The sequence below is a fragment of the Nicotiana sylvestris genome, chromosome 10 (assembly GCF_000393655.2).
Source record: "Nicotiana sylvestris chromosome 10, ASM39365v2, whole genome shotgun sequence".
NCBI classification, from domain to species: domain Eukaryota; kingdom Viridiplantae; phylum Streptophyta; class Magnoliopsida; order Solanales; family Solanaceae; genus Nicotiana; species Nicotiana sylvestris.
Window position 1 is genome coordinate 169,878,836 of NC_091066.1, and position 16,323 is coordinate 169,895,158.

A 16,323-nucleotide genomic window follows, 5' to 3' on the forward strand; every position below is an offset into this window, starting at 1 on the left:
TTCCAGCATGTTTACATGTAAAAAATTCGAACTCCAGCATATTATGCTAGAATATTTCCGGATTTTGAATAGTATTTTTGTTCAAATTTATCTTTACATAAAAAGTGACTAAATTTCGATTTATTTTTGAAATTATGGCTATTTTTCAATTACTAATAAATCTGGCTATTTTTTAATTTCACCCTTTTCTTTTTTCCCCTCAAATGAATTCAAGAAAAAGGAGCATTTTCTTTTTTCATTTTATTAACATAGAAGAAAGGAAGCAATATGCAAGGTTAGCTGCATTAAAGAGCAGAGTCTCCAGTCGACAATTATAAAAGGAAATGAATATAGATAACTTCACTTTTATAAAAGCTGGTCAGTCTTCACAAATGGGTCTCAGGCAACTCCCATATGTGGAAAAACTTGTCAGTCAAGTACAGGTGGGCATAGTTTGGGCAGACTAGAAATCCAAACCAAAATTCGAATTTTTTGAATTTTTGGTTTGGATTTTCAGATTACGGATTGGATTTTGGTGTGGATAATGGATTTGGTACTTCATATTTTTTGATATCCGAAAATCCTATTAAATTTAGTCCATTATCCACATATCAGTAGTAATAAGTTCAACACCCCACCCATTAGATATTATCTCACAATTCAATATTAATTAGTGCTAAATTATTGTCATGATACTTTCTATTTGGATATGGTTTTACTATAGCTACTTCTTATCTGCCGTATTAATGTCTTTGTTGCATTTGCTTGAAAATTTCATTACTTGAATACTTTATTTGGATGATTATGGTGAGAAAGAGGAACTTTTCAAGCAATTTAATATGAGTATTTCATTTGAATTTATTTTTGTAAAAAGAAGAAACACCTCAACTTACAACAACAACAACCCAGTATAATCCCACTTAGTGGGGTCTGGGGAGGGTAGTGTGTACGCAGACCTTACCCCTACCCTGGGATAGAGAGGCTGTTTAAGAAACACCTCAACTTATAAGCTCAAAATCGAAAATCCAAAATATCCAAACCGATTAATCCGAAACCGAACTTAAAAAATCCGATCCAATCCGAGCTAATTTGGATTGGATTTTCTTCATTCTGAAGTCCGAAAAATCCAAACCAAAATTTTCATATTCAATCTGCACTGCCCGAACGCTCACCCCTACAGTCAAGTATGAAAATCGTAAGGTAATTTTTTTTCATTTTGTCTAAGTTCTGGTAAACAACGTTACTACTTACTTGATACCCCTGCTAGCAGAAGGTTGCAATACTCGATTGTATATACAGGAGAACATGCACAGTTTTGTAAAATAGGAAATAGTAACACAATAGAATAGCATAGCCTAAATTGAGAAAGAAATTGCCCCCATTAACAAACATAACTATAAAACAATGTTTACCCGATTGCCAGTTTTGTACTGATACCATCTCAGTTGGCAAATAGAAGGGTACCTACTCGATTTACATGTACAGCTATTTCAGTAACACAAACAACACCCTTTCATATTATATTATATTATATTATATCTAACACGAAAGTTCTTCGGCCTTGAATATGAGCATACAGCTATATTACATGAGGCAAAAGGACGAACAAAAAAATTAGCAGGAAAACAGAATGAACAGCTATGTAGCAGCTTCCCCTTCTCTTTTCAGCAGCTCCTGGAAAACATAAAGGACAAATGACAAAATAATTTAGAAAAATACTTCAACCAGCTCTAACTATATTTCACCTTTTAATGTCATAATGCATAAGCAGAGCTTGTCAACTATTTGTTAAAGTTATTACAAGAGACAATTATTGCTTACCAATTTAGTAGCAGCAATGGACAGTCGTTGCCTTTCCTTCTTCTCGCGCTGGCACTCTGCACACCAGCCGGAAAAGTCTTTCTGGTACTTCCTTAGCTCTCTAAAGACAGAACTGTAAGGGAAAGATAGCAACTATCAGGTATTCAATGATTCTGGAAGATGAATAAAAGTAAGACATCCGAATTATTGAGATCTGGTCTGATTGAGTTGCAGCAAAGAAGTTCATATCTTTACATACAATTTTTATTGACAAGTAAAACAAATTATTTAGTTGGAACAAGTATAATGTTATGCACTTTTACCAACACCGGACCATCCCCTCTTGAAAAAGCAGTTACAATTAGATACTCCAAGCAAAGATTTTGCATCATATGAAGTGAAGCCTTGTATAAATCAGATTTTTCTTAGCATCTTAGCAATACCTCCAGCAATTTTAATCCTGATAAGTTTGAAGCCAAACATGAGCAAAACATGGTTCAAGGTTTAGGAATACCATGAAGCACACTGTCCATGTAAAACAGTTAGTGCAAAACGAATTTATCCTATATGAAGTTACCTATCATCACTGAAAAAGAAAATCAATAATATGTGCATCTCCAATTCTTGAGAAAAGCTTTTCCAGAAAGCATGATATGCATTCAGCTGTTTATCAAAACTCTTCTTTTATTTTGTGAAAAAGGAGAATGAGTGATACCATAACCACCAGGTAATCAGGTATCCATAAAAAATTTGACAAATCACGATAACTAGTAGATGTCTGTATGACCAACCACTATCAATGGCCAAGGGAAAAAGTTGAGATCTAGATATAATGTAACCATTTAATCAACGTTTCTACAAACATGCTAAACTATGCTATTCCAAGTTAACTCATGCCATTTTCAGTTGCCAACTCAGCATGGCACATATATTTAGGTGCCTCAAGGAATATCAGCATCATGTTTTCATGATTATAAGACAGTATTCGCTCCTTTCCCCACCGTCACTTTACACTACTTCTCCTCATATCATTGAAAGTTGATATACATAAACTACTTTCAGTACTTGAAGCACTGATGCCAGAAATAAAATGGAAAACATCCAAATATCTGCATCAAGGAGGACTATGCAGATAAAATGGAGACCGTAGTTAAGCATCAATATTGCATACTTAAACAGAGGCAGACAAGGATTTAAACTTAGATGGGTTTGACCTTTAAGGTTCTTAGCTCTGAACTCATTGTTCTTCTAAAAAGTATGGGTTTAGATCTAATATTTGTTGAAATTTAAGAAGGAGAGCCTTAGAGCGACGAGAAAGTTGTCTCGGTATGACCTATAGGTCACCGGTTCGAGCAGTGGAATTAGTGTAGGCTGTCTACATCACACCCCTTAGGATGCGGCCCTTCCCCGGACCCTGTGTGAATGCGAGATGCTTTGTGTGCTGGGCTGCCCTTTTTTATTTGTTGAAATTTAGCGGGTTTTCACATACCGCGGAAAAAATACTAGGTTCAGATGAACCTGTTGCCAAAGAGCTGCATCCACTGCTGTTCTCAAACAATTATGAAGCACAGCTTAAAACTTCAAACAGTAGGTAATGCAGCGGTAACAGGATATTCCAACAATAACAAATTTTCACGACTGTGTTTGAAGCAAATTGTCTAGTGGAAACGATCAAAATAGCAAGGCAACAGCATCTAATACCTTCTGCACCACAACAACAAGTTGATCCTCTGCCCCGATGTTGTTGCTCTAGCACCATGCCGATGGCGACCACGATGAAGCACTGCACGCCCCGTGACATGGGAGTAATCAAAGATCTCCTGTTAAATTATTCCAAATCCATAGTGAATGCTCTTGACATGCATAAGTTGTATTTTGAATTTGATGATATATACTCTAACACACAAATAACGTGGAGCTAACAACATTCTTTCTTCAGTATTTAAACCATATGTAGACTTCGAGAATGAGCTGATAAACTTGGTAATAACACAGCATATATTCATCATCACTGATTACTATGGAGAAATAAAGCAAGCAAATCTGCATTCAAAGTAAGGTGCCAATAAAAGGTACCACCAGTTGGATGCCAGTATAAGCGAATAATGGAAAGTTGTGCCTCTTTAATTGGCTAATATGGAGAAGGAGCAGAAGAAATGTTTGAAGGGGTTGAGAGTCCAATGTGGAGAGTTAAATCTACATTTTGTTTCATTTGTACTTCTGGTGTAAAGAAGACATGTCATATTCTTTATATAGTTGGAGGTTTCCGTTTTTTCACCTGAAGCTTATCGTTCATTCACACTGTATGGTGGATATCAATGGAATCATTTTGACTTGTAAAAGTAAAAAGAGATAAGAGCAGTCCTCTGCCTTTTTCCGTTCCGGCACGTGATCAAGAAGATTGTCATGGATCCAGCTTTGAAACTCAGGTTTAACATTTATCACGACTTCAAATTATCACAATAAACAGTCAGCATTTTCTCTGAAAAAGTTGCAATACACTTGGTTACCAGGTTGTTGACAGTAAGGGCACTGTGCAAAAAGCTACTAGTTTCGACAACACAATAACCATTTAAACAAAAATACATAGGAAATAATGGAATTTTTTTGTTGATAAATATGAAATAATGGAAACATGGCTTCCTATTGAAACAGAGATTTCTCGTGCACAGTTAATCAAACAACGGAACAATAATTACCTCAGGTTGTGTTTCAGTATTTACATGCTTCTCACACCGCACTCCACGGAAGAACAGCTCTCCACCAGAGAATTGCTTACCCAAGCACACATTTAAAGTTACTTCTGAGTCATCAACATGAAAACCTGAAAATTAAATTGGTTGAGATGCAAGACAATGTCCCTCACAGAGCCAAAAAGGCTTTGAGGCACTTCAAAGCAATAGCTGACCCCAATAAGTACTAAACAAACAATAACTTTTTTTTGATAAGGTAAAAAATTCACTTAAAGAAAGGGTAAAAGTGTGCCCGTACTCAAAAGCATACAAAAATTTACCCAAGTCAACATCTCTATCCATCCCATACTCGACAACAAAACCGTGATGGCTATCAAGTGTGGATCCACCAACTTCAGTAAAGAAAACTGCACAAAAATATCAAAGAGGAAGACTAAGAGAAGAGCCAACTAATTTTCACAATCAGATCCTCTCTCCTTTCTTGCTGCATCGCAGTTAAAAGTAAAATTCTTACCTCTTGAAATGGGACGAATGAAATCTTCCATCAACTTGTCAAGCATAGTTTCGAGGCCAAAGTCATCAAGAACGGCACCAAATTTGTTCATTGTATTGGGACGCATTATTCTGAACTTTGTCTCGCGGACCCACCTTTCAAAGTTTTCTACCTAAGCAATAGAACCTGATAAGAAAACAGAAATGCTAAACTACAAAGAAAAACTAGATTTAGCATGCAAAATAACAGCAGCAAGCCGGTTGATACCTCAGCCAACATCATCTCACAAAATCGTGGTTGAAGCATTTCAAATGTTAAAACTCCAGGAGAGGGTTCCGACATTATGTTTCTGTAACTTTCCTCTGTGTTCTCGCTAATTGCCTTAAGAAATGATGGCACAAAAAAATTCGCAGCATGCATGGTATATAACTCCCTGTGTAGAGGCTGGAATAAAAGGAAAGCTAATTAGAAAATAGAAAGGAAGAAGATTAATGCTAAACGAAGATCAATGAGCATTACATTCTATGCTTATAATTCTTTAAATGGAAAGGCATTTCTCTCCAGAGAAAACGCAAGCAAAGTTACGTAAACTTTCTTACCTTACTTTAATAGACTTAACAACAAAAAGTATAAAAATTGATGTCTTCATTTACAACCATCACTGAAATATTAACCTACAAATCCCTTCTGCAGAACGTAAATACCTGATAGTTTGATATAATCTTCTGTCGGTATTCCCTATGCTTCTGCACCTGTTAAAGCAGAGGAGATGAAACAATATTGTACTGATAGAGTTTCGGAATGAGAGAGAGAGAGAGAGTACAATCTCACAAATAGCAAGGAAAAGTTTGGAAAGCAAAGGACATTCAGAGAAGACTATATCAGCAGACAACATTCCTAATAGTTCAAGGGTAAACAAGGACTTCATTAGGAGACTGGCATGTTTTGTAAATATTCCACCACATTATAAACAAATTAACCAGGTAGGTTTAACTTAGATCACATGTTCTTTTTAACCAAAATTTTGGTTGTTCTTATATCCATCTATACTCGGGTCACATCTCCCTGAATTATTAAATCATTTGCCTATTGAAAAGAGAAACAAGCTATGTCGCACCCAAGGGTGTGGCCTAGTGGTCAGTGGGAGGAGAATCACGAAGTATCAGGTTCAAATCATAGCGGAGGCAAAATAATATTAGATGATTTTTTCTCATCCGCCTAAGTCTTAGTGGATAGAGCTACCTAGTACCTGCGCCGGTGGAGGTAGCAGGTATCCGGTGGAATAATAGAGGTACGCACAAGCTGACCTAGATACCACGGTAAAAAATACAAAAAAAAAAAACCACGTGCAAAATGCAAATTCACGTTCAGGACAATAATGGATGAGAATAAAACAAAGCCCGAGATTTTCAGCAATAACCATCAAAAAGCCCAGATTTTTCTAGCTTTTTATTTTCTTTTGTTTTTTTCATTCTCATCAAACAGCATATAAGCACTCTATTACAGCTGAATTCACAGCTCTGCGTACCTAGAGCTCCACAAGCCACCCTTTCACTATTTTTTAATACTAACAAAGGTGTTTCATTGAGAAAACTAATTCGACATAAAAAAAGTTGATTTTTCAGCAAATTGCTTAATGGCAACGTACATGCAAAATTGCAATACAAAGCACAGAAAAAGTTCAGCTTCTAAGTTTTCCCTTTTCAGCTTCTCATCAGTTAATAATGGCTCAATTCACTACCCACATTCTAACATAATATATACACTAATCAAAATGTACAAAGAACAACAACAATCACATGCAAATTACAAACGCAAAATTGAAAAATGTAATTTACAAAATTGAAAATGCTATACTTACACGTGTACGTTCACCTTCAGGACAATACTTAAGGAGAATTTCCCGCATGTAATGAACTTTATGGTCACGTGACGAATTGAGGAGAGTAGGCGGAAGGTACCGTTCGAGCGAGCTAAATAACAATGGACTAAAATCCAATTGAAGATCTTCATAATTATCCGACTTGTGATCAATACTAGGGTTTAAACGCAACCTCAGAGAATTGAGTGACGGGTAAACGGCGCCGTTTGTTGCTGTTCCGCCGTTACCGTTACCGTTACCATTTCGGGTAGGGTTTGTTGTTGATTGAGAATCCTTCTTCCGATCCATTGTTGCTGCTGCTGAGCCATCTTGAGACATTGTTGAGAATTGTGGTTTTGGATTTCTGTTGAGTGTGGGATTGTGAAGATTATGGGATCATTTTATCAGATGGAGATTTAGGGTTTTCATTTTTTTTTAGGGTTGGATTTGTTGATGGTGATGAAGAAGTAGGGTTTAGATGTGTGGAGCTGGCCTCAGACCTATTTTTGTTTTTTGGATTATTTTTATTAGGCAAATACTCATGTCAGCTCGAGGTGTCCACAAGAAATACCGATTATTGTTTATGTTTTTGTAATAAATTTTGTATTATACGTGAAAATTCTTAGTAGAATTCATTTGCTTATTTTTTTTAATTATTCAAATTTGATTAATTCTATATTGCAAGTGCAAGTCAAAGTTTTTGACATGAAAGTGAAAATGATCAATTATATGAATCTTTACTATTCATTCAAGAGAAAATGCATAAAGACCTCATTCAACTTGTACTGGAAAGTTATTCACACACCTAAACTTTATGGGTGTCCTAACACTCCACTATTGTTTAAAGAACTGTATTTATTTACTCCTTCCTAAGGCCTGACCTAACTATAATAACTTCAGTGGAAAACATGCGCTTTTATTATGAAGCCACGTAATTAAATCCTTCCGTAAATAAACATAAACATAACATTACACAGTCACTCATTAACCCATTAACCCCTCAGTGAAAAATTCTCAAAGTAAAGAACCCTATTACCCCACCCTCAAAGATCCGATTAGCCTCTCCAAAATCAATTTGCCTGACCAAAATCGAAGGGACGTGTTGCAATATCCTTTGATTTCGTTGTTGCTGGTGCTTTCCGTTTGTTCTTAATTGTTTCATTTGACGATTTGGTTGAAAAGTCGTTCGAAGTTGAAGGTCCCTGAAGAATCAAGTGCAAACATTATCTTTGTTTTAGTTTGGAGGTAAACACATCAACCCTAGCCTTTTCTATCATCAACCCTAAATGTTATCTCTATTTTAGTTTCTTTAATATAATCTGTATCTAGGGTTTTGAACTTGCTTTAAATTTCTTCACTGTAATGTTTTCAATGTAAAATCGAGGAACAGAAATATAATTTTTAAGGTGTAATAATAACCAAGACTCAGATGGTTCGGGCACATTCAGAGGAGGAGCACTGATGCACCGGTGAGGAGGTGTGAGCGACTGGCTGTAGTGGGCACGCGGAGAGGTAGAGGACGACCTAAGAAGTATTGGGGAGAGGTGATCAGACAGGACATGGCGCGACTTAGGATTACTGAGGACATGGCCCTTGACAGGGAATTATGGAGGTCGAGTATTAAGGTTGTAGGTTAGGGGAGAGTTGTGAATATTTCTACAGCACAATAGAGTGAGACTAGCCAGTTAGGAGTTGGACTAAGAATGTCATTGGTCGTCTATTGATGCAGGGCTTTACCTGCTAGTTTTTACTATACCAGCCATCTTTTTCGTATTTCGTATTCTGTATTTCATATCTATTGTATTGCTGTTATTTTATTATGCATTTTTATTATGCATTTTTATGGTACTAATATATCGGCTTCTGTTGTTTTTGAGCTGAGGGTCTCCTAGAAACAGCCTCTCTACCCTTCGAGGTAGGGGTAAGGTCTGCGTACATATTACCCTCCCCAGACCCCACTTGTGGGATTATACTGGGTTGTTGTTGTTGTTGTTGTTGTTGTTCTTGTTGCATGTATTCTAACTTCTTATGTAGGGGTCTAATAGTAACTATTAATCCTTAATTAGTTTATTTTCTACTATATTCAGGTATTTCAATGTCTTTTGTACTTGTTATACTAAGGTTTTTCCATGGTGGAAAAATCTCCATGGATAAGTTACATTCCTTTTCAGTGGAGGATTATGTTGGTGGGATGATTACTGATTGTGTTGATGTCGATGTTGATATGTTCTCATATTTTGAGTTTTTAGGTTATGTAAAATAGTTTGGTTACAATAGTTCTTCTGCTGTTATTTATGTTAGACCACCTAATTGTCCTGGTTTGGTAGTAATTAAGGTTGACAGGGACCTTATGGGTATTTGTGAAGAGTTAAAAAATGGGGATATTTTGGAGGTTTATGTAGATCACTTGGTTGAAGAAGCTGTACTGGTCCCCCTCTATTAGAATATGTCAGCAAAGTTGTGGATGATAGTAATGTTTCTTTTGAGAAGGAATCTGGTCAAGATTTGGGGGGTTGTGAGTGTTTGGGAACTTCTGAAAAGGCATCCAATACTACTGAAAATAGTGCCAATAATAGTGTGCCCACAGCTATTACTATTGATGATAGTTCAAACTCCTCATCTGAATCAAACTCATCTGAATCTAGTAGCAGCACTGATAACAGCTTAGATTCAGACCATGAGGAGTTGTTTGAAGAATGAGAAGCTGATTATGGCAGTGATACACATGAGGAATACAAGGCATTTAGGGCAGAAAGAAGGACTGTAGAAAGGAAGAAGAGGAAAGAAAGTGCTTCTGAACAAGAACATGTTAAACTAGGTAAGAGAGGGCCAGATGTGGGGTATGATGAATATGAATCTAGGAAGAAGAAGAGTTTAGAAGGTAAGATAGGTGGTGATGAGCCTTATTACTTCTCAGATGAAGCTGCTAGTTTTGAGACAGATCCAGATGATATTGATGATGAAGGTGAAGGGGAGGTTCAACGGAAAGTTAAAGGTAGAGAAGAAAAACTCAAAGAAGAGTAATATTTGACAAGACCTGCAAGAAAATAGTCTGGGAAACTGGACTTGCATTTGCAAGTGTGAGAGATTTCAGAGAAGCTGTAACTAAATATGCTATTCAACAAAAGGTTTCTATAGAAAAGTATGTAAATGAACCTACAAGGGTGAGGGTTAAGTGCAAGAAGGTATCCTGTCCTTGGCTTCTAGTTGCTAGTTATGATTCTAGGACTAAGGATTTTGTAGTCAAGAACTACAATCCAGTTCACAAATGTGACCCTACTAACAGAAACAAGCTGTGTAATTCAAAGTTCTTGGCTAGAAGGTTCAATGAGAGGATAAAAGAACAACCTAACATTAGAATATTCAAGTTTCAAGAGTTGATTAGAAAGAAATTGGGATTATATGTTGGGAGGACAGTTTGTAGGAGGGCAAAAAATATTGTGTTGAATGAGATAATGGGTGATCATAAACTGGAGTATGGCAGGATTTTAGATTATAGGGATGAGTTGCTTAAATCTAATCCAGGTAGTACATGTGTAGTGAAACTTAGTGAAGAAACTTTTGAAGGTGGGAAGAAAATGTTTGTTGGGTTCTACATTTGTTTTGATGGAATGAAGAAGTCATACTTAGCTGGTTGTAGACCATGCATTTGATTGGATGGATGTTTTTTAAAAGGGGTATGTAGAGTCCAACTACTTATAGCAATTTGCAAAGATGGAAATAATCAGATGCTTCTACTTATTTGGGCTGTAGTTGAGATTGAAAATATGCACACTTGGAGGTGATTTGTCAACCTTTTAAAGTGTGATCTTCAGCTTGGAGATGGTACAAATCTGACCATAATAACAGACATGCAAAAGGTAATAACTTATAGTTTGTTGTTATTTTTCTACTGCTGTTTCACTTAAAACTAACTACCATTGTTAATTTTTCCAGGGGCTTGAGAATGCTATAGCAGACCTGCTTCCAAATTCTGAGCATAGGATGTGTGTAAGGCACATCCTAGCTAACTGGTCTAAGAAATGGAGGGGCATAGAGAGAAGGAACTGCTTCTGGAGGTGTGCAAGGTCTACCTATGAGTGGGAGTTGAAGAAAAATCCGGATGACATGAAGAAATTGGGGACTAAGATAGTTGATGAACTGTTGTACTACAACATTGAAAGATGGAGTAAGGTGTATTTCAACACATTCTGCAAGCCTGATAGTGCCTACAAGTGTTAGTAGTTCAAAGCCACCAAAGCAAAGTACTGGAAGAGGAAGGGGTAAGCCAAAGGTTCTAAAGAAAAGGTGAAGCTTTTCCCTTTAATGTCTTCTTTCTCTTTTTCAAATAATTACCAGATTTTTAATTTTGATTGTTTGATGTAGGATGTTGGTACTAGCACTCATGTAAGAACACAATATAAGAAATCAAGGATGGTTGGGATGGGAGTTTTACACACTCAAAGTGGCTTCAAAATTCAAAATGTAAGTCTAACACAAACTCTCATATTTAGGTGATTTCATTTATCTGATTTCAAAATTCAAAACTCTCATTTATCAAATCAAGCTTATAGACTTCGGGGCTTTGGTCTAACGACAAGAGCACATTTAGTAATGTATGGGTTACACACACGTCACATATTCAAAACTCTATCGCAGTTTACTTAGTAGTTAAGTGAAGTGTAGAGAGGCAGATCCATAAGAAATTTCTTAATTATTACTCCCTCTGTTTCAATTTATGTAAATCTATTTTCTTTTTGGTCAGTTCCAAAAAGAATGAACCCTTTCTAAATTTGGTAACAATTTAGCTTAAACTTACAATTCAACCCTTAATGAAAAGCTTTTATAACCACACAAATACTTTGAGCCCTTTTTGACTTGTTTAGGACCATAAATTACAAAAGTCTTCATTTTTTCTTAAATTTCGTGCCCAGTCAAACAGGTTCACATAAATTGTAACGGAGGGAATAATTGAAAAACATCCACGTGTACCCTGGAATTTTTAAAGGATCAAAAGCACAAGTCACTGTTCAGAAAGAAGAAGAAACAAACAGTGAAGTTTATGAACAAAACCATAAAGGATCATGAGAGCTTTATGAACAAATGCAGCATTACAGGAAATTAGAATTTAAAATCAATGAGAGCTTGGAAGAGATTGCATAATTTAAAGAGTTCTCAATATAGGGATAATACAAGGTATTCTAAGCATTCTTGTAGACATACACGTCCCTCATATATAAAGTATAAACCCGAGCATTTCTAGGATTGTGTTTCGACGAATCACCCCTTGCAGCTTATTAATCAAGTACACTAATTTGAGATCAAAAAGAAGAAAGAGCAATTAGTCCACTAAACTCTCTTCAGCGTTCAAATAAAAAACTGGAAAGTACATAAAGTTGCAGCAAAGCGGAGTGCTTAGTAGGTGTAGCCCTTAACAAACATTCCTTTCTTAGCTTCCTCACTTTCACCTGCTGCAGAGTATTTTCCAAGCTGAGCCAAGGAGTTTGCTTTTGCACGAATCAAGAGTGCCTTTTGTGCAGCATCTACATTCTCAGGACGACCTTGCCATGTCTTAAGCACGGTGTTCTGGAGTGCACGTGCATAAGAGAAGGACACATGCCATGGGTTGGGGCTCTGGTTCATGGCGTTGAGGTTGAGTGTCGCTTCCACTTCGGATTGTCCCCCCGAGAGGAACTGAAAGGTGAGAAGCACACCGATTTTTAGCATAGTTGACCAAGAAAATGAGACCGAATAAAAAAACCAATAAGCAGCAAAAGAATAATGCCTCCAATATTTTTTCAGAGGGCTGAGAATTCAATCATGTCATAATTTAGGATCCCTTTCCTGGTAATAGGTATATAGGTAAGCTATTCGAAATGTTAACAATGATGGTGGTGGCAACACTATCCAGATGAGGACCCCAAGTTGAAGATGCCAACCTACTTTTCCAGGCATTATGGGGGGGATCTGGGAATGAAGTTTCTCTTACCTTTCTTATGGGTTCAACTGAGATTTGTTTGAAACAAAAAGCAAAGAAACAAATGAGGAATCAAAGAGAAAAGATACCGCAGCTCCCATGAGAACATTGAGGATTAAAATATCACTTTCGAAAAGATTATTTGCCTCTTGAAATAGTGAATATGTGACAGCATATATTTCCTATCTATTGGAATCAGTTAAGAAGGGAAAGGAATTTGTACCATGATTCCTGGAACAGCAGGAGGAACTCTCCTTTTCAGCATTTTGAGTGTGTACTTAGCAATAGTGTCTGGAGAAGACTTCTCTTTGTGTTCAGCCCCAGGAGTAACCATGCTAGGTTTTAGCAGAATTCCTTCGAAAACAACATTGTTTTCTGCAAGGTAGTAGAAGACTTCTGCCCAAACACGTTCAGCAACTTCAAGTGTTCTTTCTATTGGGTGGTCTCCATCAAGAAGAATCTCAGGCTCCACGATTGGCACTAGACCATTGTCCTGCAGAATGTAAGAAAATTATCTTCAGCAATCCATGAATAGAAAGATAAAACTTCCATTCATTCCCCAAAACATATCAGATGCCTTAAAGATTGTTCTCCAAATTCTTAAGATGGGAAATATCTCAAAAAAGTGCGACCAACAAATACTTGAATTGGTGAATCTGGTGACTTAGTGTCTCCTACTTTTTTGTTATATCTTTTTTCTTTTGAGTAAGAGAAACCTATTTTCTTGTTATAGCTTTGGAAAGATAGACAGAAAAAGTCCTAAAAAGCACCTGAGAGATAGCAGCGTATCGAGCAAGACCCCAGGCTGCTTCTTTTACCGCTAAAGCAGAAGGACCGCAAGGAATGCTAACAACTGTTCTCCTGAAAATTTCAAAGTCGCATATGATTTATGTTCCATAATTCTTCAGAAACATTTAGATCGCTTCGTCTTCCAAGGAAAAGGTCAAGAGGAAGATGATAGAGGAAGCAGAAAGGGCACAACATACCACTTGGCAAAACGGGCCCCTTGCTTGTAGTATTCAGCAGACCTAGAAGCCAATCCATCCAGCCCTTGGCACCAAGATTCATCATTGGATCCTGGTAGGGGTACCAAACCCTGTAAATAAAAAGAAGGGTTAAAATTGGGAGTTCAACAGGCAAACAAAATATTTGTACAAAGGTAGCAGCATAATCCCTGAAGCACAGAAAATGTTACATGAAACATAGAAACAGGTTAAAATCCACACCTTGTCAACTTTGATCCCAGGTACAATATTCTGATCGCGCAAGCAGTCAACCATCTTCTTCCCATCGGTAGTTGACTGATAAAGTGTCTCCTCAAATAGAATGGCACCAGAAATGTAATCACCTAGGCCGGGAGTGGTCAACAAGAGTTGACGGTAAGCTTGTCTGTTTGCTTCTGTATTGTCCAGACCAATTGAGGCCAGTCTCTTTCCGCACGTTGCGTTTGATTCATCAATGGCAAGAATGCCCCTTCCAGGAGATGCAATAGTTTTCTACATCAACAAAACAATGATCAGCTTAGTTCAAAATCATTATATATTGCACAAGCATATTCTACTATACATTGTCTAAGTTTACAAGGATGTTACAGAAAAGTCACTTTTAATTCAGAGGCGGATTAGCACTTCGAATAGTGAACACACTACCAACCCACTGATTGTGGCTCGGACCATGTTTACATATGCAAAAAACTTTCAAATGCACAGATTTAATAAATTGCATTTCCTCTGAACCCACTGATTCAACCTCTGACTTTTATCAACTTTAAAGCTAACAACAACAACCCAGTAAAATCAGGTAAGGGTTTGGGAGGGTAGTGTGTATGCAGCTAAATTACATTAAATTTAAGAAATGAGGTTCCATCAATAAAGTTCCTTCCTTCAAGAAAGGGTTTGTAAACTACCATAAAACAAAAAGATCAGCTTTTTCTTGTTATTTACAGCATGAAACAGACAAGACATCACTCTAATTAGATGAAAGATAACCTTAAAATAGCTAATATTTTCTAAAAATCTATCTTTCCTGAACTAAATATGAATTCAGGCACATCATGAGCATGTTTATATGTAGGCATGTAGCGGCCAAATGAATAAAGTATAGCAAGCCAAAAGAATCAATTTTTTTGTAACTTTGGAAGATTTCTAAACATCCAATCAAAAGATAGTATTTTGAAGATATATATAACTAGAATAAACCATATAAAGGAATCCAATTCGTAAGTACAACCAAAATATAAAGGATTTAAAAACAAAAGTTGACCAACTAAACCTTTTCAATTTCCATCAACCCACTTAAACAAATGGTAGTACAGTTTCAAAATTCAGTACACTAGCGGAACTTACAACAAAAAATGAATGATGTATACCCCAAAAAATTAGAAAAAAAAAACAAAATCAAAATTAATTAAGTCGTAAAAAGAAGCTTTCAGATCCGATCACGAAACATGCAAACAAATAAATGTAACAACAGCCAAATATATCAACATCAATAAAAAAAAAAAGTTGACAAACTAAACCTTTTCAATTTTCATCAATTCAGTGAAGCAAATGACAATACAGACCCAAAATTCAGTATATTTATGTACAAAATAAAAAGATAAAATCAACTCAAAATTAATGCATCGTAAATAGAAGCTTTTTAGATCCGATCAAGAAACATGCAAACAGATAAAATCAGATTTTTTTTAAAAGAAAAAAGTGAGAGAAAAATTACGGCGGTTTTGAGGAGCTCATCGGTGTAAGATCCGGCGCGGATAACATTAACACGGCGAGTAGAAGAAGGCAAACGACAGGAAGATCCGGACCGTTGATCAAACGATTGTTGACCGATCCATGAAGATGAAGAGGCGTTTAGCTTCAACAGACTGGAACTTGCTGCCATTTTTTTGAGAATCGCCTCTTCTTTTGTGCTTTTTGTTGAGAATTGGTAGAGACAGCTGCTGTTAAATAATGGAGAGTGACGTTCGGGGTTGGTGAAGACGGCTATAACAAGAGGAGAGTGTTGTTTTTTGGGTTCCTCGAAAAGTCCGCTGGTAATGTTGTACGGACAACTCTAGCTGCGGAGCTACCAAATAATATATATATATATATATATATATATATATATATAAGAAAATCCAAGGGTCTCCTTACCGAGGTAATGTTTCCCGTAACAGTCTCTCTACCCTTCGGGGTGGGGTAAGGTCTGCGTACATATTAATCTTTTCAGACTCCACTTGTGGAATTATACTGGGTCGTTATTGTTGTTGTTGTAGTATATATATAAGAAAATACTTAGAATATAAATGAGTAAGAAAGTGAGCGAAAATTAGTCACGAATATTAAATAACACTAGCGGTTCAATAACATAAAGATCCAAAAATAAAGTACTCATTGATTCTTTACTATTTTAGAATAATTTTTTATTTAAAAATTAAATTTTGTAATGCATTTGATAAAAGTGTAATTACAATTAATATTTTAGATTTGTGACGAGCTATATCTCTTACACTTTTATATCTTACACTTAGATTATATCAAAGTAAAAAAACTGCGGCTAA

General features: G+C 36.4%; 2 protein-coding genes across 2 annotated transcripts; both read right to left on the minus strand.

The window, feature by feature from the left end:
- Positions 1–1,339: 1,339 nt before the first annotated feature.
- Positions 1,340–7,348, minus strand: LOC104224288 (2-oxoglutarate and iron-dependent oxygenase domain-containing protein CP2-like). Its single transcript, XM_009775908.2, has 9 exons — positions 6,827–7,348; positions 5,670–5,717; positions 5,233–5,409; positions 4,987–5,137; positions 4,793–4,879; positions 4,479–4,603; positions 3,481–3,599; positions 1,801–1,912; positions 1,340–1,653 (listed from the first exon to the last, which is right to left on the minus strand). The coding sequence occupies exons 1-9, from the start codon at positions 7,163–7,165 to the stop codon at positions 1,618–1,620; spliced, it is 1,194 nt and encodes a 397-aa protein (XP_009774210.2). The 5' UTR covers positions 7,166–7,348; the 3' UTR covers positions 1,340–1,617.
- A 4,612-nt stretch (positions 7,349–11,960) lies between these two features.
- On the minus strand, positions 11,961–15,868 carry LOC104224289 (fructose-bisphosphate aldolase 3, chloroplastic). Its single transcript, XM_009775909.2, has 6 exons — positions 15,498–15,868; positions 14,009–14,278; positions 13,769–13,878; positions 13,553–13,643; positions 13,006–13,275; positions 11,961–12,499 (listed from the first exon to the last, which is right to left on the minus strand). Exons 1-6 carry the CDS (start codon positions 15,663–15,665, stop codon positions 12,221–12,223), a joined length of 1,188 nt encoding a protein of 395 aa, XP_009774211.1. The 5' UTR covers positions 15,666–15,868; the 3' UTR covers positions 11,961–12,220.
- Between the last annotated feature and the right edge of the window lie 455 nt (positions 15,869–16,323).